The following is a 24,754-nucleotide window of genomic DNA, read 5'->3' on the forward strand; positions in this document are numbered from 1 at the left end:
CATTGAATTATGCTCGTAAAGTAATCTTCCAGTTCCTTTTTAATTTTCTACATAGTAAACTATAATATGAATTATGATCGATATAACCCGCGGATTCAAGAGAGTACATATATATAAATATATACTTTATTACAAAGATTATGATACAATCTAGTTTTTGAAATTTAGGTTAATGTGTAAAAATATGACCGCTGCATTTAAATAATGTAGTGGTGTTAATTAGGGAGTGGGACGTTATAATTTTTTTTGAGAGCTTTATCTTTTAAAATATAATAGTACTGAGAGGTCGAACACGCTATTATTAGCATTGAATTAATCAGTATTAATATATACATTTAGTATTTAATTGTTTCAAAGAGAGAAATATTATAGGATAATATGGATTTTAATAATCCAACCTTTAAGGGGTCTTCTTAAAATAGTCCCACTTATGAGTTACTAGTCTTACATGCACGCAATGCGTGCGATCATGTGTGATAACAAATGAAGTAAAAATAAAATTAATTGGGTAAAAAACTGTTTTTATATTTTTCTTTCTCAAAAAACTAATGTTCAATTTGAATGTCTTACTTCCCCCCTTTTCCATTCAAATGAAACAGTTAGTTATCTTCTTTTCTTCTTCTTTTATTCCTTTTTTTTTTAATTTTTTGGTGTCCCCCATGTCTTGCCTTATATAGTAGAGATTTTTTTAATAATCCAATCTTTTGGGGATCTCATAATTGTCTTAGGTGACTGGTGACCTGAACTTTAGGTAGTTTTTTTTCCTCCTCTTACACACTTCTCTACCCTCCTCCTTCTCCCACTGACCACCACTGTTTGGCCACCAGAACAACACCCTTCCACCCCAAACTACCAGCTCACCACACTCCACCACCCAAAAAAAACCTCACCTCTCCTGGACGAAAACAACCCACCTGTAACACCCCCAAATTTCTCTCTTTTGGAAAACATATTTTAATATAAAAATGTTGAGAAACTTGAGAGTATTAGCGCCACGTGATAATGTTAAAGACTTTAATACTAACTACTAACTGAACTTTAACTAATGCAGTTGAATTAACTAAAATAACTTATTTTTATTGAAATAACTTTAGTGTGCAACTATATAACAATTGAAATAAAGAAAATAAAATAACAACTCATTGACTAATTATGATTCCTCACTAGCTCCCCCACATGAAGTATGCATCCAAGCAACTTGTAATTTTGCTCGCCAGAATGGGATCATCACAGGGACAAAGCCATAAAACAAAACAAAAACTTGCCAGTAAAAATACTGAGTAGATATATATGTGGTATATTAAATACTTTATTAAATTAAACGTTTGAAATATTTAATTTCGAAAAACCTTTCTGGATACTTGATAACATAAAGTGTATAACCTTGATAAAGATCCTTTTTCCTTGCTTAGGTAACTTTCCTAAAGTGTACACACCCCTTAAGTTTAGTATTCCTTACTGAGTTTATTACGAAGGGTTACTACCTTGTCCACATGACTTATATACATGGGTAAATAATATAATATCTACCGTTCTTGTTAATAAATAACAAGCCGTTTCCTGGGTAAATAATAATAATAATAATAATAATAATAATAATAATAATAATAATAATAATAATAATAATAATAATAATAATAATAATAACCGTTCTTGCTAATAACTAACAAGTCGTTGCCTCTATATAATTGCAATCATAAAAGATCATATATCTAATAAAAATCCTTCTCAAATAATCCTCCTTTAAAAAGAATTGTACTACTATAGATTTATAAAGACATAAATAAAATAACTTGCTTAAGAGGTAACTTTTGAAAAATATTAATAATTTAAAACAACTCCTTTTTAAATATTTAAACATGAATATAAAGATCAATCTCCTTCTAAAATATTTGAATATAAATTCAAAGATCAAATTTTATAATTATATTAAACGAAAGACGTAATTAAAATTTCATAAATAAGATTTGTAAACATTCAAATACGTTCATATAATACAGATGTAGTCCATAATAACACTCATAAAAACATATATTTCAATCCACAATATTTTCCTAAAAACATGATACTACGCTTGCAAAACAATTATCAAAGATATACACATACACGCACCTTGAAAATTAGTAACTACTAGGATAGAAGAGTAACAGTAGGCTAAGAGAGAGAGTTTAAACTTGAGAAAAGAGATGTATTTCTCAAATTTGGTGTGAAGAATATGATGGGTGGAGACCCTATTTATACTAGTTGGATAGGTACAAATTAGAATCGGAATAGGATTAGGAAACTAAAAGATGAATTTAGGGAAAAAGATAAACTAATTTAGCTAAGATCTAACTAATATATATGATTATCCAACTAAGATTTGAAAAAGATATAAATTATCTCATAATACATAGGAAAATTTGCACAAAACCACCTTAAGTTTTCACTTATTTAGAAACTCCCACCTTTATGTTTTTTTTCCCTAAATTTCCACCTAAACTTTACAAAATCTTTATAAACTCCCACCACTTAATGGATTTTGCCAAATTCCGTTAATGGTGGGACCCACATCACTTTTTTTTTTTTTTGTTTTTCCCTCCAAACAACTCACTCCCCCCCTTCTTAAAGAGAATTTCCCTCCTACACAAGCAACAAAGGGGGTAGACCTCATTCTGATAAGATGTAGGTGAAGGATCAAAGGGTGAAAAGAGAAATTCTCTCATATAAAAAGGGGGAAGTGAGTAGTTTGGAGGGGAAAACAAAAGAAATAACTGATGTGGGTCCCATCACTAACGGAGTTTGGCAAAGTATGTTAAGTGGTGGGAGTTTATAAAGGTTTTGTAAAGTTTAGGTAGAAATTTAGGAAAAAAAACATAAAAGTGGGAGTTTCTAAATAAGTGAAAACTTAAGTGGTTTTGTGCAAATTTTTAAAATAACTAAAAGATGAGAGAAAAAAGAAAAAAAATAACCAAAATCTTATTAAACCACTTAATGAGAGATGTGCGCCAGAATTTTTTTTTTCTTTTTTTTTTTAAAAATCTTTTGCAAACCTTTTTTTTTTCTTCTTTTTTTTTTTCTAAACCTTTTTAGATTTCTTTAAAATATTTTTAAATTTTGTTATCAAAGTACTTGAGATTTAAAACTAGTAAGCTTATGTCCAACATCTATTTGAGTTACAATTTATTTTTAAATACTCAATTTTTTTTATAAAAGTCTATTTTAAAAACCTTTTTAGTAAATAACAATCATTTTTTAGTAAATACCAAGTCTTTTTAATAACCATAAAATTTCTAAAAGTATAAATATTAACTTACCAAAAATACGGAGTGTTACACCATCTTTACCCATTCCACCAATGCAGTAATTTCTTGGTGGTGGAATGGGATCAGGGAGAAAGTGGGTCGTGGTGAGTTGGTGACCAGTGGGGAGGAGAGAGGGGAGTTTTTTTTTTTTGAAATTAAAAAAAATGGACGGACTAATTAGAGCAGGACATGTATCCACTTTACCTGTTACGTTGATCACAAACAGGTCAAATACCATTATGAGAAGACACCTCCAAAATGTTGAATTATTTAAAAATAATTCATAAATGATATTGTTTTAAGAAGATGGCTTAAAAATTGGATTATTAAAATGCAATTTTTCAATAGTATACTCCTTACATCCCACAATATAGTTCTTATTTCCTTTTTGCATGGTCTCTGGGATATACCTTTGACCTTCCATATCTTCACTTCTGTATTAATAAAAAAATATAAAAAGTTGATATTATGAAAGTAAACATTGAGGCGAACCTAAAAAGATCCTACATGATTTTTTTTTTTTTTGGTATTTAATGAGAATATTTGGTCAAAATTTTTAAAATGGGATATTTGAAGAGAGAAACAAACACTATATTAAGAGACAGAGGTAGTATTGTTCTAAATAATTTCTTTCCCATAAATATCAATGCGAGATAGTCGATTAATTAATAGTGTAATTCTATTATAAATAAGAGATTAGGAGTTCGAGTCAACACACATACTCAAAGTTGTTCATTGACCAATATGAAAATTAAGGTTGAACCATAAATAAAAAACAAAGAAGTAGTTTACTAAAGATGTATCGGACTTCAATTCTGTGCATGCTTTGCTTGACGCTAGGCTCTCCAACTCCTTCTTTCTCAATTTTCCTTCCGCCATATTCTTTGCTTCACTCACTCACGTTCATCAGAAACCCACTTCATCCTGCAACAAATATTCCCCAATATATATCAATCATCGAATTTTCTTCAAATGGAAACCATTTTTAAGCACACAACTTTAGAAATTGGTACGAATTATTTTAAATGGCAGAAGAAGAGTCAGATGATTTGGAGTTTACACCCACTTGGGTAGTTGCCCTTGTTTGCCTCGTTATCGTTCTCATTTCTCTTGCTGCTGAACGAGGCCTTCATTATCTTGGCAAGGTTAGTTTTCAGTCCACTTATAACTGTTTAGAGTAATACTATCAAATCTTTTTGTTTTTTAATTGCCTATGATATTTTCTGAAGAGTGTAGTAGTTTATTTCATGATTGAAGAGAAGAGATTGTTTTATTACTGTGAGGTTAAGTTATTTATACATCCCCCATTCTCCTTTATAAAGATTTACTTTGACCGTGATTGTATGACAAATTAAATTTATACCATTAGATTTGCCTTGAAAAGTACTTAAATGGTAATATATTCTTATAACTTTTTATCATCATCAATTGAGAGTAATTAACGATGAAGGTTTGATTTCGAATATCGTTTGTGCCTACCTTATACTTCCTCTGTTCGTTAATAAGCCAAAACCAAGCTAAGTATAGGACTTGTCTGTAGGCAGAATAGAGTAAGTAGGTTGTTGGGACTATGATAAAGTAAGGTAATTCAAGGGGTGAAATTCGAAAGTACTATACTCTATTGCTTTTTAGTGGCATATTTGTAGTCAAAAAGATTTGTTTTTTTTTTTCTATTTCAAGTCTAGTGTTAGTTATTGTGACATTTCCATATAACAGAAATGTATCATTTTTTTTGCCCTCCTTTCAGAAACTCGTAGTAAGATGAATTTCCTCTGGGCTGTCGTCGCAAAGGGCCACTCACCCAGAGGTCCAACAAGCCTCAAACGCCACCCCCCTCCCCAACAATATTGAATTTTTATCGAGGGCCTGTTTTCTTTTTCTATTTCAATATTAGAAACTTTTTTCTACTTGGAGAGAACTTCTTTATAGTTTATATACCATCATGACTGTTGTGGTAAATTCTTGAAAAATATAGGTACTTATGAGATAGTAGTCATTGACTTTATGATAGCTCGATAGGATGAAGTGTAATTTCGTATGCTAGTAGACCAAGAATATGCTCAAATGTAAATGTAAGGAATTCAGAACATAAAGAGGAATGACGAAAATGTCGTTGAAGATACTATAGTGAAACACCTATTCTGTAGAGCTCTGTACCATTTTTTCGAGCCATATGACGGATAGTACATTCTGAGCAGCTTGCTGCTGATTGATTTTCATTCCCCCAAGCATATTTAAGGTACCTTGATAATGCTAGATCCCACGACCCAGAGATAGTAGGAATATGCAGGAGAGTCAAGCATGTGTCTACCCGTCTATAAATTCAGAGATATAACATTTAATTAAAAGAAGCAAAAAAAAAAAAAGAGATGCTGAATACTTGCATTTGTAGCCCTGTACATCTTATTGCAAAATGCAAATGTACGCCTTTAGTGAGCCTAACTTAAGACACTCCGTAGGCTAGCTTCATTGTCACAAATTAACTTCAGCTAACTTAAGAAAACCCGGCCTTTATCTTAGTCATTTCCTTGGTCTTACCTCGTACTTTGTCGCTTTCCCAGCGTGCGCTATCTATTCCTGTAGCTTGTGACTCATCAAATTATCCAAAAGGTAGTATAACACAACAAAAGTGTAAAACCACTAGGCATCATTAACATCTAATACATAAATGAATGACTAGAAGTGCTTTTTTTTTATGACCCTTGTGACTCATGGACCAAATTGGAGCTTATGAGAGTATGATACTACTAACCCTGCTACTGATTAAAGAAAGACTGGTATTAGTAGAGTATTCTTGTACCTTGACCCTTCAAATGTTAATTATGTATGTTATGGAATTTGAAAATGGTAGTGGAGATATTACTTTTGGTGTTCAAGTATCATGCTTTACAAACCATAAACCATTGGTCATCATTTTTTTTTTTTTTTTTTTGTGACATAGTGCTTGAAGAAAAACCAAGAATCATTATATGAGGCCTTGCAAAAGATCAAGGAAGGTTAGTTGCGTACATTATTTTCGTTTGCTTTTGGGTTGCAATGTTATTATGAACAAGGCTTTCTTTCTTTAAGTTATGGTCCTTACTTGTCCTTCGACAACAGTAGATCAGTTAATGTCAAGATAACAAGTTGCTTGTGGTGCTCTATTGATGTTATGTGTAGACTGTAGAGCTTTGTAATATAATACATGAAAATGATGCTACATTCTTTTTAGCTTCCGACCAAACAACGTCATAGACTGCGACACATTTTTCAATATTTATAATATGGGGATGCAAAAAGTCTTCCCCTGGCGTTAGCTGTAAATAAGGCTTGTCTGAAAATGGTGGGGATCTGGCAATGAAATAGCACGTAGATGTGCTGTGCAATCTAACGTGGCTATTACATGAAGGTAATAGATATAATTTTTATATCGCGGTATGATGCTTAAACAAAGATGAATCTTAGATATCAAAGTTCAGTTCAGTTCATGTTACTTAAAATTGCTTCTGGATCGGAATGAGGCTTTCTTTTGTTCAAGAGGTTCAGCGAGCAACTTTGACTCTATGGGGATAATCTTTTGAGAATAACTGCCGATGACTTGTTAATGCAGATCAAGTGGGTGAACATTATAAACATTTACCTGTTGGTGCCATGCAAATTAGATGCGATAACTATGTCTTCCTGGTTGCATCTTGCTGCTCCATAAACAGTTCTAATGTTTTCATGCTTCTTGACAATGTTTACATCTCATGAAATATCACATTCTTCAACATATTATACTAATTTTTATCCATAGCAAAATAGACATGTTCAGATAATTTTCTCTATCTTGATCTATTATCAGCTTTTTAGACTTTTAGTGCCTTTCCTATGTCGTTCATATATTTTTGTAATCATGGACAAACAGTTGACATATTAACATATTCACATCTAGTTGTCAACTGTCGAGTGCTTTTCTCCTAATTCGGTTTTGGGTCTCTAGCCTTTTAGCGTGATTGGCATGCTTGTTTGTAATTTTTTTCTCTTCTAACGGACACGCCTTTTTTTTTTTGATAGAGCTGTCATATGATCTTGTATCACTAAAAGCTCAAGGAAAAAATTTTGTGAGGAAATTTTTCTGTGAAAAGAGTTAGATGATGTAATTCTTGAAACAACATATGAATCACCTGTGCAAAATTATATCAGTGTCGATAAAAGTTTTTAGTGTGATCTTTGATTATTTTATCGATGTAATATATTCAAAGTGGCATTGTCTTTGCTGGTCTTAGTATCTGTGATACGCAATTCTGATCTTTTCATATGTTTATGGGAGCCTCTTTTTATTGAATTGTGTATGTCTTTCTGATATATGCAGAGCTGATGCTGTTGGGATTCATCTCTCTACTTCTTACAGTCTTCCAAGGATTCATCAGTGAAATATGCGTTCCAACACATGTTACATCCTTTATGCTTCCCTGCAAGAAGGAAACTGATGCTCCTGAGGGCAATACCCATAACAAATATGCTTTTCAACCTTCACAAAGACGTCTACTTGCTGAAGGTGCTCATCGCTGTGTTCAAAAGGTACTAGAGAATTATTTTCATCTTCATCAAATGCAATTGTTCTAGGACTGAGTTCATGCCATGCTCTATTATATATCTTCATGATTCTTGATAAATGGAGGAAACTTCTCTAAAGTTGATGACATGATAAAGATTTGTAATCTTTAAAAAAGCCTAAAGAATAACATACTCAAAAAGACATATTGCTTCATGGGGGCTAAACTCTTAACAACAAAAGTAAGTACAATTCTAAAGAACCATTACTTTTCCTAATAATTATGGAAAGCAGTATTTATGTCACTAAAAGGTAAAAACATCTCCTAAGAATGTTCATGCATAATGTAAATTTTTATTTGTAATTGCACTTCATATCTAAAACAATATTGTCCCCTAAGAGTCTTGGACCCATCACATCAATACTTTCCTCGCTCTATATCAACACTTATCTTGTACTTTCTTTTCTCTCTGCGTTCAAGTCCGTTTTAATTTACTCTCATTTGTGTAAGAAGCCAAACTCCTCTTGGGAAGGGGGCACTACCAAATGTGCAATTGGCACCAACAAATACCCCTGTAAACCAACAATACTCTGTTCAGCACACTGTGTTCTCGTTTGTGTGCACCTTTAGAAACTTCTTAGGTTACCCAATTAAAGAATACTTCCAACTATTAAGCTCAGGATTATCTTAACATGTAAGAAAGGAACACGCACCTTGCTGACATAGGTAGTAACAATAAATCCTCTTAAATAATTGTGGGTGTTAGAACTACACATGTTACCGGACCCATGTGTGAAGAAGATTAAGGGGCGGAGGAAATAATAAATACTAAATTTAATTTAATTTGAAAAAGTACCATTTAGGGGAATCATGATATATCTGACCAATCTGCTGAAATCCCAAGGTTCAAAGGAGGCTTCGTAGTGTTAAATAACTTCTGACTTATTCAACCTCCAGAAAAAACATTTCTCGATACCATATTATGCTATAGTAGATACTGTAAGTGGTATTCAACCGTTTAAAAAACTTCCTAATTTAATCAGTTTAAAATTGTACTCCATTTGGTTTTTATTAGTTTACCCACTTATTTGGGCACAAAGTTTCAGGAGAAATAGATATGTGGGTAGAAGGGGAGATAAAGAATTAATTTATTGCATATTGTATTGAAGTTGATGGTGTGGTCGAAGAGAAGTAGAGTGAGAAAAACTTCATTGTAAGAATAATAATATAATAATTGTAGGACCATTCCAAAAACAGAAAAGAAAGAAGTGAGTAAATTGATAAATGACACCCAAAAGGAAAGTGAGTGAACTAATAAAAGTTGGTGGTAGTATTAATCAAATTTGTTAGATATAGTAAGACATTGTGAGTTCTACCAAACATGGTGAAATAGTGGTTAAATAGAAATAGAGGATTGTTAACTAGAAGAAGTTTCCATAGATCCTGGACTTGCACTCATTGAGCTATCAGAATGGTGAGTGGATTGTGGAATAATTCATAAATGATCACTTTCAAAGATCATAAGATAAGTTAATCAACAACAAAATTACAATTTCTATTATAGAATAAGTTACTCAATAACTTTTGAAGCAAACCTCATCAAAGAATATAGAATAAAGAAGAAAGGAGAGGAAAAAGAATGGTTCTAAGTGTAACACATAGATGGATAGATATATTACAATTTGTATTATACAACTAGGTGTGTCACGTGCCTACACTCAAGGTTAAGGCTCTTTTTTTTCCTTATTTGAAACCCTGCAAGTGTCAAATGAGCCATGAGCAAAAATATAGTGCTTGGTACTATAGGTACAGCCGAGTCTATGTTTAATTACAGTCAGTAAAACAACAAGAGAACTACAATTATATTAAAATTCTTTAAAGCGAGTTGTGCCATTTGAATCAAGTAGAATGAAGTTAAGTTTTTTTTTTTTTTAAAAAAAGATGAAGTTAAGTCACAGATATAGTTTCAAGAGCTGGGGTTGTTCTGTATGCTAAGGGAGACTCTGTTTGTTAGTTAATAAAGCTAACAGTTGAGCTGGCAGTTAGTTAATACAAAGTTAGTTAGTTCAGCTAACTCCTTGGTTGTATAAAATGTAGTTGAATGTAATCATTTCAGTTTATGATTCATAATAACAAATACCTCCTCTCCTTCTATCTTCTAATTCTCTCCCTCTATTCTCTCTATTCTCAGCTAATATTCTGCAGATAACTTGTATCCTTCTGCAACACTGTAGTAATGGCACCTTTTATTAACTTAAAAGACCACCTTTTACTTCCTAATTGCTGGGCAAATTATATCAACGTTTTTGTATTAAACCTGACAATAATTTCCCATAATACAATCTAATCACAATACTGAACTGTAAAACAATATAAACCCAAACATGAAGATTGATTACATTGATAGCCTCGAGTCGATAAAAGGATTGCGATTACGTTTGCTTCTAGCCTTTTAGCCATGATAAAGTAGGACTTTTTTTAGTATTTTATTTTTCTGAAAAAAAAGATATCAAAGTTATTTTTTGCTTCAGGATCCTTTAGATGTATTGTAAATGGATCTTATTGTATATTTAGAGCTGAATTTAGTGATTTGAAAATTACAATTTTCAGAGACCTGTAGCATTGTAACTAAAATTATGGTTGATTTGTATGGTATGATATATATTGTTGTTTATTGAGAACCAAACTCTATCTTCTGTTTCCGTCTACTTTTATTATTCTAATTCTTATATATTATGCTTACGTGGTGCTCTCTACGCTCTTCTTCAAAAGTTCATCTTTTATATAGATAGTTAAATTGGTATATAGTTCTATTCCTACTGAAATCTTTCTTTTTCTGATTGTACAGGGAAAGGCTCAATTTTTATCATTGGAAGGGTTACATCACCTACATATCTTCATCTTTGTCTTGGCAGTTGTTTATGTCTTCTTCTGTGCAGCAACCATGATTCTTGGAGGTTTGAAGGTATGTTTTTGGAGCTATGTTGGCCTACAGATTGTAGATCTTTATATAATGTATACTCCCTTTGTCCCCTCTTTTATGTTTTTTTTGTGAGGAGTTATATTGAGTTAGTAGATAGTTTTGTCCTTTTGCATGTGGGGAGAAAAACAACATAGAGCGATTGTGGGAACCATGATACTTTAAAAGGAAATTGAGCAATTTTTAAGGACAAACCGAAATGGTAAGTGGAGGAATCGTGATGAAAGGAGTATAACTTGTGGGTTAAAGCCTGATCCCCTACCAGTTTCTCCTGCCAGAAATAGGATTTTTCCAATTCAGGAATCGGGTTTGAAAGACGGCTTTCTTCAAAAAATTTACGTAGCTATGAAATATAATATATAATGTCAACTAAAACAATGGAATAACATAGCGAAGTGGATCAAAATATATGGAATGTTAATTTTGTGTTAAAAGTAAATAGCATATAAGTACATGCAGGAGCATTAGTTAGGACATTTCAAAAAGATGAGGAAGAATATCTATGTGATGGAAGAAGTACTAATCGAAATATTATGAACCCGAAAAGTCTAACTAGGTAATGATGAAATGTGCATTGATTAATAATGTCCCAAGTATTGAATCACGTGCCTTCCTTGCGTCACCACTAATCCTACCAAACACGCAAATAAGTACATGCACCCAAGTGCACGTAGAGCATGGTGCACCCTTTTCTAAACTACGTCGTTTTATCATTTTTAGAATCTATAATTTTTATAAATTATTGTTATTTGCTTCCTTAATTTTGCAACTAAAGATTCCTTTTTCAAATTTAAATTTAAAAGGTATATGTTTTTTTACCTTAAGTGTAGATGTTCATCTACTATATGTTCTTTTCATTATAACCTTTGTTCTTTTATAAATACAAATTTACACGTTCTTTAATTTTAAGTCGTGTGTTCTTTTTCAAAGTAAAAAAGTTGTTGAAAAAGGTTCATGTTCTTTTATATAAATGGTATGTTCTTTTTGGGTGCACAATGCTACCCTAGTGCATAATCCACGCTTTGTACCAAACAACATGATCAAGAGTTGCGGAAAAAGTTTTCCTAGTTAATTTTCATTGATTACATTGTTCCAAATTGCAGTTCACTAATGATACGTTGTGATGGGGAGTAACTTATGAAATTTAATTATTGGTTTTGAATATCCATGCTCCTTAGTGCTATGTACAAGTATTATACTTATATGGCAAGTGGTTCTAAGTTGGGAATATATAAAAAATAAGTCACATATTGTTCAGTGTTATTTAACGTTTAGTATTTTTGGTGTTAGCTCTTTATCTATGGCCCTTAGGACTATGTTTAACATTTTCAAAAAATAGTTTATAATCTATCTTAATAGGTTTCAGAGAAGAAAAGGATTATGTAGTTAATAATTTCAAATAACTTAAATTGAATTATATTCTTGTAGCCTCTAGCTAGATCAAATGACAACTAACTACTTTTTAACAATGGAATAGTTTCAATAGTTCATTTTAAGGTCCGTGATTACATATTCCTTGAGGATAAGCATGCTTTATTCTCATCGACTTCTATAGCTTTCCTATAGCTTTCCTGATATTTTCAAGCAAAACTAAGATGATGTACCCATATTCGCCAGATTTTTGAGATTCATTTTGAAATTTTACCATTTTCACACCTTAGTATATTTTGTAACGAACTTGGTCTTGGGAGAGTTGGGAGCCCCTCGAATGCTCACCACTATCTTGTAATTACTTTTTTCTTTTTGGTTATACACAAAAACCTTCCTCTGTCCATTTCTTCTCTCTCTAAACTTATTTCATACTGTTTTCTGGTTACATTCGTCTTGCTTGAGAAGGTTGTGAAGTGGTGAAATCCTTCTAAATTCATCAAAAGTAAAATCACCTTTCGGGAGGGCTATGGCACCACCAACGACCAACCAAAGGTTGGATAATTTGTAAGCTTAGATGACTCACCTTCAAACCACCATTGCTGAACGAGTTACTAGCTCAGTGGGCATCGCGCTTGAAGCTGTGAGAGCCTCCATTGCTGAGCAAATCTCGGCCAGTATGGAGCAAGCTCTAAAAAAGCAATGAAGATAAGGAGATCGTGAGGTTTCAGTTGGAGGGGAGGATCACTCGCACCAAGGAGAATCTCAATGGGCTCATTATGTTGATGAGAAACGATCATGCCAAGTTTCAGTCGCAGATGCGATCTACCATCGCGAGTTTGTAGACGAGCCATGCTCCAAGAACGAGATGCTATACTTGAGTATGTATTGCATTTTTCAAGTTTCATCCACTCATCAAAAATAAAATTTGAATCCTTCCAAGCGAAGTCTCCAAATAATAGGCATTATTTATTGCCTATGTGGGATGAGCGTGGATTTGACTATCACATTGTAAAGGGTTTTTAGTTTTAGAATTGTTTTGAAAAAGAAGTCGCAAACAAGTCTTTAAAGGAAGACTCATAAGCCTAATTGGATTTTGGGAAACTATAGAGACAAGTTAAAGACTTATTAGTCTTACATGCAAGCAATGCGCGCGATAACGTGTGATAACAAATGAAGTAGAAAATAAAATTAATTGGGTAGAAAAACTGTCTTTATATTTTGTTTTCTCAAAAAACTAATGTTCAATTTAAATGTCCTACTTTCCCTTCTTTTTTCATTCAAATGAAACAGTTAGTTAGCCTCTATTTTTTTTCTTTTATTCCTTTTTCTATTTTTTGGTGTCCCCCATGTGTTGCCTTATATAATAGAGATCCAATATAGATTTCCCCCATCACGACTTCATAATTGGTCAATAAATTAAAGATTAAGTTTGGGGGTAACGGTACATGAATCAAATTCGCCCATTGTTGACATCTACTTAATACGATTCATGTCTAGTTTTATGCAAATAAACAACCAAACATATTTTTATGCATTTTAAAAATTAATCTACGTTGATTAAACAAGCAAAAGACTAATTTTTGTGATATGTTCATTAGCAATCAAAATTGCTAGGAACCTAATGGGTTATCCAAAACTTTAATACCGGAGCATTTATTTAGGTCTTAATTATCAAAAATAATCATGAGGGCGATGAAAGCATTAAGTATGAGCCGTGGTTTCCATGGAAGGAGATGCATTGAAGTGCTTTCAATGGTAGAACAAAAGATACCCTATCTCATCTTGGTTGGGGGTTGAAGGAGTTTGTCCTAAAACAATTTAGGCCCACCAACGCCGGATCTCTATATGGGCAGTGTTTGGCCACCTCGCAGACCACCATTGTGCTAGAGTATTTTGATGGGTATTCATGGAAAAGGCGGCACCGTTGGAATTCGTGCCTTAGAGTATTTTGATAGGCAAGTTTATACATGGGTTAAAGGAAGAAATTCAAAATGAGATCCGAATTTTGAACCTTTACACTTTAGAACAATTCATGGACCTGACTCTCAGACTTAACGAGCACAATTGGGTTGCAAGGGTGAAACAGGCCGACCCAACTTCAGTTAGGCCATTGCAAGTGTGGATCGAAATTGGGCCTCTAATGCAAGTGAATCACAAGGATCCATTTCTTCCCCTAAAGCCACGCTGGGATCTTAAAAGACTTTAGGTGAAATGCGAAGGCTGACATAGAAAGAACTCCAAGAGAAACGTGCGAAGGGAGTGCTTCAAATGTGACGAGAAGTGGGGTGCCGGTCACTGGTGCCCTAGGAAGGAACTCAAGGTCTTGCTCATGGAAGACAATGACGGGGAGGAACTGATGCAGATTTCGGCGGTAGTGAACAACTCACCTCGCTGGTCATGGAGATTTACCACGAGGTATCTCTAAACTCCGTAATTGGGTCAACTAATCCCAAAACCATGAATTTATCGGGTAAAATTGGTGGTTGTGAGGTTATGGTGATGATTGACCACGCTGCGACCCATAATTTCTTGTCACTAGTTACGTGGAGAATTAGCTATTCCAATTTATGAGTTGGCATGTTTTGGGGTTTCTTTGGGAGATGGACAAGTTGTAAAGGGAAGTGGTCTATTTATAAAGGGGTGATGTTGAGTTTGAATGATGGAGTTGAAATAACAACAAATTTCCTTTCATTGGGACTTGGCAATTCTGATGTGATTTAAGGGATACAATAAAACCAAACAATGAGTTTTGAGTTAGGGAGTGACATATACACATTGCATGGTGACCCGACCTTGGCTTGTTCTCGCATCTCACTTAAAGCGATGATTCGTACTTTGAGGATAGAGGGCGAGGGTCTATGGCTCGAATTAAATTAGGTTGAATATGGTCACGAGACAACAAGTTCACAAACTCACCGCGCCATTCTAGCATTTTTTACGGGGTTTTTTGCCACACCACAAGTTTTACCAGAGGTCACATGAACATGCTATAGTGCTCAAAGAAGGGAGTAACCCAGTTGGGGTGAAACCTTATTGGTATCCTTAGTTTTAAAAGGATGAGATAAAAAGGCTTATCGAGGAGATGTAGCGGCCGATGTCATCAAACCTTCAACAAGTCCCTTCTCGAGCCCGGTCATTTTAGTGAAGGACGACTCACGGAGATTTTGTGTTGATTACTGAGCCCTCAACAAGGAAACGGTTCCAGATAAGTATCCGATTCCCGTTATTGATGAGGTGTTGATGAGCTTCACGAGGCCACCCTTTTCCCCAAACTCGACCTAAGGGTCGGGTATCATCAAATTCGAGTTAAACTCGAAGACACTCACAAGCCGACGATGGAAAACTTGTTTTACACCCTTACCAAACCAAACAACAGAAAATGAGATGAAAAAGAAAACTCATTTTCATGGAAAACATTTTACACCCTACCAACCGGAGCCTACGTCATCCATTTACCGCTCTTTCGGTGGCCAATTTGTTCGTTAAAGAGGTGGTTTGTTTACATGGGTTTCCTTCCTCCAATGTTTCAGATCGGGATCATATTTTTATGAGTATATTTTGGCGGGAATTATTTCGTTTACATGACACCACACTCAAACGGAGCACTGCGTATCATCCCCAAATTGACGGTCATTCTGAAATTGTGGATCGGGCTCTAGAGACTTGCGTTGCTTTGTGGGTGAACACCCGAGGATCTGGGCTCAGTGGCTGCTGTGGGCAGAATTTTCATATAATACTTCTCATCTCTCTACCAAAATGACCTTATTCAAGGTCCTTCATGATAGAGATCCTCCCACTGTGGTACGGGTTAACAAGGGAGCCTCACCTGTGGAAAGCTTAGAAGCCATGCTCCAAGAACGAGATGCTATATTAGATGCTTTGCAGATTAACTTGGTTAAAGCTCACTACAGATGAAGCGTAGTGCTGATGCTACAAAAAGAGAGGTGCACTTTAATGTGGGAGATAGTGTGTATTTAAGGTTACAACCCTATCGAGAACAATCTTTGGCTAAATTCCCCCATGAGAAGTTAGGTACACACTTCTACGGACCTTTTACTATTTTACAGAAGATTGGGCCAGGCCCCCACAAGTTAACGTGCATCCGGTGTTTCATGTTTCTCAACTGAAACCGGCTGCTGGTCCCATTCCCATTCTGTCTAATATTCCAGAGCATGTCTCCTAACCTGGAATTATTGGTGGAACCTGCTGAACTCTTTGATGTCCGTAGGGTTACTAGTGGCTATCACACCTACTTGGATTACCACCCTTTGAAGTTAGGTGGGAAGATTTTGCTGCTATCCACCACTGCTTTCCATCTTTCCACCTCGAGGACAAGATGAGACTTTGGGGTTGAGGTAATGTGATGCACCAAACCACCACTCCACTACTAACCTATCAGAGGCGCAAGAAGAGGGCCAATCAGGAATAAGCTACAAGGATATTATAAACCCCCTTGGAAACCAATCCACCTCATCTACTTATGATCCAACAAGGGAGTGGATCACCTCCATATTCTTCGCCTTTTAATCAGAAAGTGTACCGCATAAAAGACCATCCACATTACACCATTTATACACATAATACAAGATTAGGAGACAAAAATCTAGTTGGCTGTCAAACTTGTAAATTTGAGTGTGTAACATTTTTAGATTTTGTATCCGGTGCAGAACACCTTAACCTATTTACTTGTAATTATGAGTGTGTAACATTTTTAGATTTGGTATCTGTGCACAACACCTTAACCTATTCACAGGGACGTATTTGCATTATGGGATTTGGTAAACTTTGGTGAGTGTTTTCAAAAGTATGGTATTCAAGAGTTATGATATCGAGGCCATACCAGATACCACCCAATTCCCTCTCTAGAGTATTTCGTCAAATATGGAGGTTCAAGAAAAACAGTGACGTTCGTGGACATAAATGAACTGTGAAGTAGGAAGATGGGAAAAATGAGTAAAGAAAAGGATGCACTTCTGTGCAAAATCACCTCACATCATCTGAGATTCTGAGGAACCATTTGACTCAGAACTTGACCAGTAAACAAAGAGAGTTCCTTCTGGACAAAGTTACATAGGCCTAGACGCAAATCTCCAGCACCAGCAAAATATTATAACGACTTGCGTGAAGGCGGCATTTTCTCTTGATCATTCTGTGCAAAAACTGACTTAATTTCATAGGAAACTCCAATATCACTTTCTTACTAAGGATGAGAGGAGAGAAAGCGAACAAGTTGGAGTTTTGAGGAGAAATAATGAGTGTTATTTTTCTTCTACCAGTTGACCACATTAAATTTCCAGTGTCAACTATCAACTCTTTAATCTTAAACATACTCTGACTTTAGCCGCATCTAAAAAAACATTAAGGTAACTGATGAAAATACATAATTAGCCTTCCTTTTTTGTCTTTCTATGGTGTATATTGTAAATATAAGCATTGCTTTTGATGTACCAAAGTAATATGGAAAGAGATGTATTTTTAGTTTTGTAGTCAACTCCAACCCTTTTGTATGTTTTTGTGCTTAGTTCTTTTATTTCTTTTATAGGTACGGAGATGGAAGCATTGGGAGGACGCACTACGACGTGAGATTCTAAAGTCACAAAGCGGTATGAACCTGAGTAAACAAATTTTTAAATTTCTGCCTCTTTACTTAGATGATCTAAATGCCTATGAAAAGATCTGATTGAAAGATATGCTCTCTTCAAGGTGATAGGATAAAAAAAATTAACGCTCAACACCGTCGTGAGTTTTTTAAGCAGCGAAAAGGATATTCAACTATTTTAGGCGTTACGGTGAGTTCACACTCATTGATTGAGCATTCAAGATGCTCAATAGTTCTTTTACATTTTGTTTTGCTTTTAGTTAAGTTCAACTATTTTTGGCTTTATGGTGAGTTCACACTTATTGATTGAACTTTCATTATGCTCAAAGTTATTAAAATCGCGATTCAAATCTTAAAATCTTACGATTTTACGATTCAAAATATGATAGATGATTCGATTCGCTATTCTAGATGATTCTATACATTTCTGTTGACTAGCGAAAACCTCGCAAGTTTAAATCATGCTAACAAAGAAAATAAGAGATATATATTGTTAGTTATTGTCAATATAGTGGGTAAACAACTATTTTTTCCAATTTTTAGGTCTTTTAACTTATAATTTTAGCATATTCAATGAAGATTGAGTGCAATATCTTGATTATATATTTTTGTAGAATCTTACGATTCTACGATTCGATTCTAAAGGTTGTTTTCGATTCAAAGTAGAATCTCGATTTTAACAACATTGATTATGCTCAATAGTTCTTATAATTTTCATTCAGCTTTAGGTCTGAGTTCAAATTTAGTGAATGATATGGCCTTCAAGTTTCGGGAGGTAGTATGATCTTGTTGATGTAGCTTGGAGTGATTCCAACATACAAAATGTGACCTCATGAGCCGTTTGGTTGGTGGATGGGGGCTATGGTCGTGGATCTGGATGTATTTTTGCAAGAAAATTCTCGTACCAATCGCTATGGGAATGCAAGTCTACTTCCATGTGTTTTTCTTTGTGAATATCTATTCCCACTAATTAGCACCTGTAGAGATGGTAATGAATGGTAATAGCCTAATAGGAATTTTTGAAGAAAGTTTCAGAGTTGTGGAGAAGCATTATCATGGACATTGTCTTGAGATTTTCCTTGCAGAATTACAAATAAGCTCATCACAGCTATCGTCCTATATTGACGAGGTTGGGGTTTAATAATTGTAGTATATGAATTGTCAGTACTCGTGTACTTAAAGGCTGCATGAATAACCTTTTCGTTCTCTGTTGAAAATGAATTATTTATCGGAATATATCGCATTACTTTAATTTCACTAACCTAATAGTGCAGAGTTGTTTCGGTCCTAAGTTCTAGCCATTTAGATTCAGGTGTCAAGTTAGACCCATGATTGTTCATTTGATGGACTGCACTTCACATTAGCATGAAGGGTTATACTGTCATCAGAAAGAGTTAAGAGTTTGTTCTTAATTAAGTATATGAGTTTTGTATTCATGCTCTGAATGGCTGGCCGAACCTCTACATTCTTTAGTGTTTCCTCAACAGTCAACACAGCCCCCTTTGCTCAAAGGTGTTTTTTGCAATGTGGTTCTTTTCCTAAGTTTGCCTTATGCTCCAGATCCTTTTAAGATCACATCAAAATGAAGTTCTTTAAACTCAATATTTCCACTATTACAATTGAGATGGATTATGGGAGCACAATTGTTAATGTGGATTTTATATAAGAATATTAACAAAGTTAGTGGCTATAGAAACTTGACATATATCAATATTAGTGTTTGTCATCTGTGGAAGTATTGGTTTGTTCGCCTTCTGCTAATGCTAGCACATGTTGAGTGGTGATGATTATAATTTATCCTTTGCTTGAGACTTCAGTCAATTCTCTCCCCAGTCTCCACCCACAAATCAACGTCCTCCTAGGCTTTTGCATGTGTATGAAGAGTAGAAAGTAGGGGAACGTAAGCTTTTTTTGGTACGCTGTGTAAAAGTAGAATAAAAATTGATTGAAACTTGAAAGCAAGAGAGAGAGTTTGTGGAGGTCCTCATTTTACACGGATATCAAGAAGAAGAGTGATAGTAAGTGGAGGAGGTCCACTTCGGTTTGCGTAGGTTGAGTAGGGTAGATTTTTCATTGAAGTTTAGAGGTTGTTTATTTGTGGACTGACCAAAAAAATATGCATGATGTTTATCAGTGGACGGTGTTAGTAATATTTAATTTTATTCTAATGTTATATTTTTCTTGCTGCGCCTTGCTAGATGTCATTTTTCAAACAGTTCTACGGCTCTGTCACGAAGTTTGACTACGTTGCCTTGCGACATGGATTCATCATGGTAACCTTGTTGTATTCTTCTTTCGCATTTAGTACTTGCTGAAAATATGTTTGGGGGAGGGGGCTTAAGAGGAAAAAGGTTTCATGAAAAATTGGCATGTACTTGAGACACTTTTGATTTATAAATTAGGAGAATAATGCATCACTCCATCTTTCAGACTCACTGCCGTTCAAATCTCAGTTATGATTTCCATAAGTATATGCTACGGACTTTGGAATATGATTTTAACAAAATTGTTGGCATAAGGTTAGTGCCTACATGCTCATTCTGGGTTCTATTGAAGTTATAGTTCCAATCTTAATAACAAAGCACTGCTTTCTGTGCAGCTGGTACTTATGGGCATTTGTTGTGCTCTTTCTGCTGCTCAACCTGGCAGGTATTACCCTTGAGTCATTGGTGCTCTCACTATCTGCTTACATGTTAATGTTACTCCCGGGGTGATGCCTCTCAGATGCTCAGCCTGCAGGGCCCATCACTACACAAACCCACTATCCTTTTGCTGGGGGCTGCCCCGGCCCCTAGGTGATGGAGAAACACGGGAGATACCAGCAGACCACTGTCACTCTTTGTGATTACCAATGCCTCTCTATATTGTCTCCTAGTATGATGAATAATGTGATGCTTGGTAATTGCAGGATGGAATGCATATTTCTGGTTATCATTTCTACCTCTCATTGTGAGTTATCCCTGCATCTTTGGAGAGAAATATTGAAATAATTGCATGTTTCACTTGCTGTATTTTTGCTAATTAAACTTGAGTTGAGAACAGATTCTGCTTATTGTGGGTACAAAACTAGAACATATTATAATCTGTCTGGCTGATGAGATTGAGGAGAAAGAGAAGGAGCAAGAGCACGTCCAGAACAAGCCAGAGGACACAGTTGAGAAAGCGCCTTGGGTGAAGCCATCTGACAAACACTTTTGGTTTGGACGTCCCGGCATTTTTCTGTATATGATCCACTTCATTTTGTTTCAGAATTCATTTGAGATTGCGTTTTTCCTGTGGGTCTTGGTGAGCAGCAAACAACAAGTTACTTGCACTGTCCTGATGGAAAGTTTGACTCTTCTGACAGTTGCATATTTTTTGTTGTCCAGTTTACATATGGTGTCCATTCATGTATCCTTGAAGAAGTAGGCCTCATCATTCCCAGGCTTCTTGTTGGGTAACTATGATACAGTTCTCCTTTGAACTGTTATTTTTTCTATGCAAATCTTGCCAAGTTGTCTTTAAAATGCATGATGAAATTGCTGACAGCTTGTAAGTTTCTGAACTGTACAGTAAAGAACTTTTTGTTCAGTAGACCTATATTTAGGAGAGCACGTGTAACATTAAATATCAGGACTCAAGCATTATTTTGCTGTCCCCAATATGCACATATAATTTGATCGCTTGAACCCCTATATTACCTTATTTCATATTGCAGAAGTTTATTGATATCCTAGATATTTCGTGGTTCATAAGCATCCCTGGGACATACGAAGATACAGGTAAGGTCAATGATAATCTAGGAAGGTTAGAAAGACTGCCATTCATTTTATGACCTAGGTTTTTCGTTTTGAGCTTATATTGGAATGCTTATTATGAGGAATGGTAGATTTTTTTTGGATGCTTAAGTTTTTATTTGAGCGTGAGTATCAGAGAGTATACATGGGCCTACGGAAGAAATATTGCTGGCTACGTCCTTCCGTTACCTGGCTTGCAGTATGCATAGGTTTTATCTACAGCTAGCTTAATACCAAGGGTATTCCTGAAGATCCTAGATGTGTCTTTTGTGTAGAGTTTCCTTAGAATGTGCGGCATCCATGTGAGCATCTTGCTTGCCACAGCCATTCTTTTGTTGCCTGGCTTGCAATAGCCATATATAATCCACAGGTGGGATGTTCAATACCAAGGCTATTCCAATGGAGAATAGATTTTTTTTCTGTTGAGAATGTTCAGCATCTATTCTTTGAATTTTTCTAGAGTTGTCATATTAAATTGTGAGTTTTTGCATGGCTCAAGATCCAAGAGAGGAGTACTCTTCATGAAATATGTTATTGAAGAAAGTGAATGGAAAAGACCTGATAAACGGAGCCGGAAGAGCTGCCTTGGCTGCCACCATATAGTCCCACGGTCCAGAATTAGTGGTCACATAGTTCCAATACCACAAATTTATATAATCTATATATTTGACACGCAAACACTTGGAGGCAATTCTTTTGAACAAGAAAGTAGATGTCTGTAATAGGGTATCACATCAGAGTTATATAACTAGAACTCCTGTTTGCAATAGTGCACCAACTCCTCTTTTGCGAATTCCATTCTCAGTTGAGGGCTTGAGGTAGCAGGTGCAGGTAATAGTTATTCCCCCAATTAAATTTTGATGCAAGGAGTACAAGCAGCAGGGGTAATTTCAGTTCTACCTTATAGTTCATAACTCTTCTAGGAGATATGAAACTTTTTCCAGACATCCAAAAACAGTATACCTGGCTGTCATATCCGGATGGAAGGAGTATAAAATATGGTGGGAAAAAAATCGTCATATATTTGGGTAGCCTTCTTGATGTATGATTGTTGTGATGGCCAAAATAAAATTCAAATTTGTGCTCATGTTGCTGATAGGATTTCACGGAGTTGGTGTGTATTTCTTCTGTTCTAGGTTTGGAATGTGTTTGTTGTAATGCTATTTGTTCTTTCTTATGCTGTTCCCCTCCTTAGGGGAAAGTTTTTTCAGTTGTGTTTGTGCAAGTAGGATATGCCTTCTCATATGATCTTCTCTCGATGGTGGATCGCCGTCTAGTGGAAAATGGTTTTGCTTTGAACATAGTGTATTGTTTTCTCAAAAAATCTTCTTATATTTCTCGATTGTCAGTTTTCTTATATTAATCACCATCTCTACAGGGTAATTGTCCAAGTGCTCTGCAGTTACAGTACATTACCTCTGTACACTATTGTTACCCAGGTAAGCAGCTACCAGTGCCTAGCATGTTATTAGGCCAGGTAAACGATTTTTGGGCTAAACACTTTCTCACATGACTCTACCTATTGTATGAAGATGGGAAGTAAGTTCAAGCAAGGTCTTTTTCATGCGAATGTCGATGAGTTCTTGAGGAACTGGGCTAAAGATGCAAGAGAAGCCGGTGGGGGTGAGGCCAGATCAAACAGAATTGAGATGCAGAATTTGGCTCCAGAATTGCGGGAAATTATTTCTGCTGCTGAAGAGATGACTGTCAGCGTTGAAGGATTTACAGAACCTCAAGATGCTGGCCGATCGTGTTCAACTTAATATAGGCAAGCCATTTGCTCGAGTGTTTCACTGGAACCTCCTATTATCCTTTATCTTCCTATATGATATAGTTAACTAACACCTGTTGTCTATTTTAGAATTGAGATTATTTTTTATGCAATTTTGATTTTAGCAAACTGAATTATTTTTCCTTTTTGATTTAAACTGAGATAACTGAAAATTTGATTAACCGAAGTTTCGGTGAAATCCCAAGACGAAGGGAAATTTAGAGATTTATGGCTTGCTCTATCTCATTATACTATTTAACTTTTGACAGTTTAATCATTGTTATATTGATGCTGCCAATATTATTACAACAAACACATTCCAATATCAGCAATATAAATTCGTTGATAACATCATAAGCTGCCAAATTCGTTGACAAGTAATATAAATTGCAATAACCTCTCCTTCATCTCATATCTCCTCATTTACTCTGCTTTTGTTCTCACTTTATTTCTGTGTTTCCAAGTATACATAAATAATTGCTTGATTTATGTTGTTTGATCTTTCACTTGCATTCCAAAGTTTTGGTGCCACACTACATTAGTTTGATCTCATAGTAGTAGAACAAATTCTCAAGCAAATTGATCTGGCAATGAATTGATTGTTGAACCTGAAACTTCAATTCAAATCGACCTCTTACCTCAATACTTCTCTTTTTTTTTTTTTTTGTGTTTGCACCCGGTTCACCTTCGGGCTACATCCGGATCGAGGTCAAGTTCGGGGTGGTTAGGTTCCATTCCTCTCACAAGGGTGTTGCGGGGATTCAACACGGGTCCGTCCTACCAAAACCAGTCCCCATCACCACTCGACCAACACTTACTTGGTACCAATACTTCTCTAATTGATAGTAGAATCATTGATGAACTTGTAACTTACATGCTCATCTAAACTTTGCAAATCTTATAAAGAGGTCTGTTACTGAACCAAATAACAATATTATCGGCCTTTGCAAATCTTATAAACCTGTCAACATAGAAACCCTAGCCAATATTATCCAAAAGTTCCCTAATTCAATTTCGTGAGTCTTGCTGTCATCGAAATTACTATAACCTTCCTGGTTATTTCTACCATTTGTCTCCTATCTTTAGTTCTTGTGATTAATGGAACCCAGTTCCCAAATTTGTTTACAATACAACACAAAAGTTCCCCTCAATTGATTTTCCAAATTTCTCAAAGAAAAATCTCTGATGCTCAAAAGAAATTCTCAGTTGCTGAAATTTTTTTTATCTCATCTTCGGTATATTCTTCAAGTAATTTTTCATTTAGATATGGGTCTTATGTATGAATTTCATTCCATTCTTTAGATTGAATTAAAGGGTTCTTGTTTCTTCCTTTCAAGTTCAAATTAGGCTTCTTGGCTAGGGTTTGTAGGGTGTGTTCTTTCGTTTTTGTCTGTTGGATTCGTGGTGTTGTTCATTTGTTGGCTTTGAGTCCTCCTGATTCTTCGTTTTCCTTTAA

General features: G+C 35.1%; 1 protein-coding gene across 3 annotated transcripts; it reads left to right on the plus strand.

Moving 5' to 3' along the window:
- Positions 1–4,054: 4,054 nt before the first annotated feature.
- LOC104897085 (MLO-like protein 13) lies at positions 4,055–23,532 on the plus strand. 3 transcript variants are annotated; one of them, XM_019250368.3, is made up of 14 exons: positions 4,055–4,429; positions 6,226–6,280; positions 7,657–7,826; positions 10,650–10,766; positions 17,695–17,755; positions 17,856–17,941; positions 19,950–20,024; positions 20,182–20,270; positions 20,351–20,400; positions 20,660–20,700; positions 20,794–21,036; positions 21,120–21,187; positions 22,906–22,966; positions 23,060–23,532. In XM_019250368.3, exons 1-14 carry the CDS (start codon positions 4,310–4,312, stop codon positions 23,288–23,290), a joined length of 1,467 nt encoding a protein of 488 aa, XP_019105913.2. In that variant the 5' UTR covers positions 4,055–4,309; the 3' UTR covers positions 23,291–23,532. The 3 variants fall into 3 exon arrangements, with proteins under 3 accessions (XP_019105913.2, XP_010682204.2, XP_048502435.1); XM_010683902.4 differs by having other exon boundaries at positions 4,056–4,429; positions 7,618–7,826; XM_048646478.2 differs by lacking the exon at positions 19,950–20,024 and having other exon boundaries at positions 4,056–4,429; positions 7,618–7,826.
- Positions 23,533–24,754: the final 1,222 nt, after the last annotated feature.

This window comes from Beta vulgaris, chromosome 6 (assembly GCF_026745355.1).
Source record: "Beta vulgaris subsp. vulgaris cultivar EL10 chromosome 6, EL10.2, whole genome shotgun sequence".
NCBI classification, from domain to species: domain Eukaryota; kingdom Viridiplantae; phylum Streptophyta; class Magnoliopsida; order Caryophyllales; family Amaranthaceae; genus Beta; species Beta vulgaris.

Excerpts from the sequence above, each read along its gene's own strand:
- LOC104897085 (XM_010683902.4), top strand. The coding sequence starts at position 4,310 with ATGGCAGAAGAAGAGTCAGATGATTTGGAGTTTACACCCACTTGGGTA. Across the intron at positions 6,281-7,617 it reads CTTGCAAAAGATCAAGGAAG|AGCTGATGCTGTTGGGATTC; the intron begins GTTAGTTGCGTA and ends TGATATATGCAG. Across the intron at positions 17,942-19,949 it reads CAACTATTTTAGGCGTTACG|ATGTCATTTTTCAAACAGTT; the intron begins GTGAGTTCACAC and ends GCGCCTTGCTAG.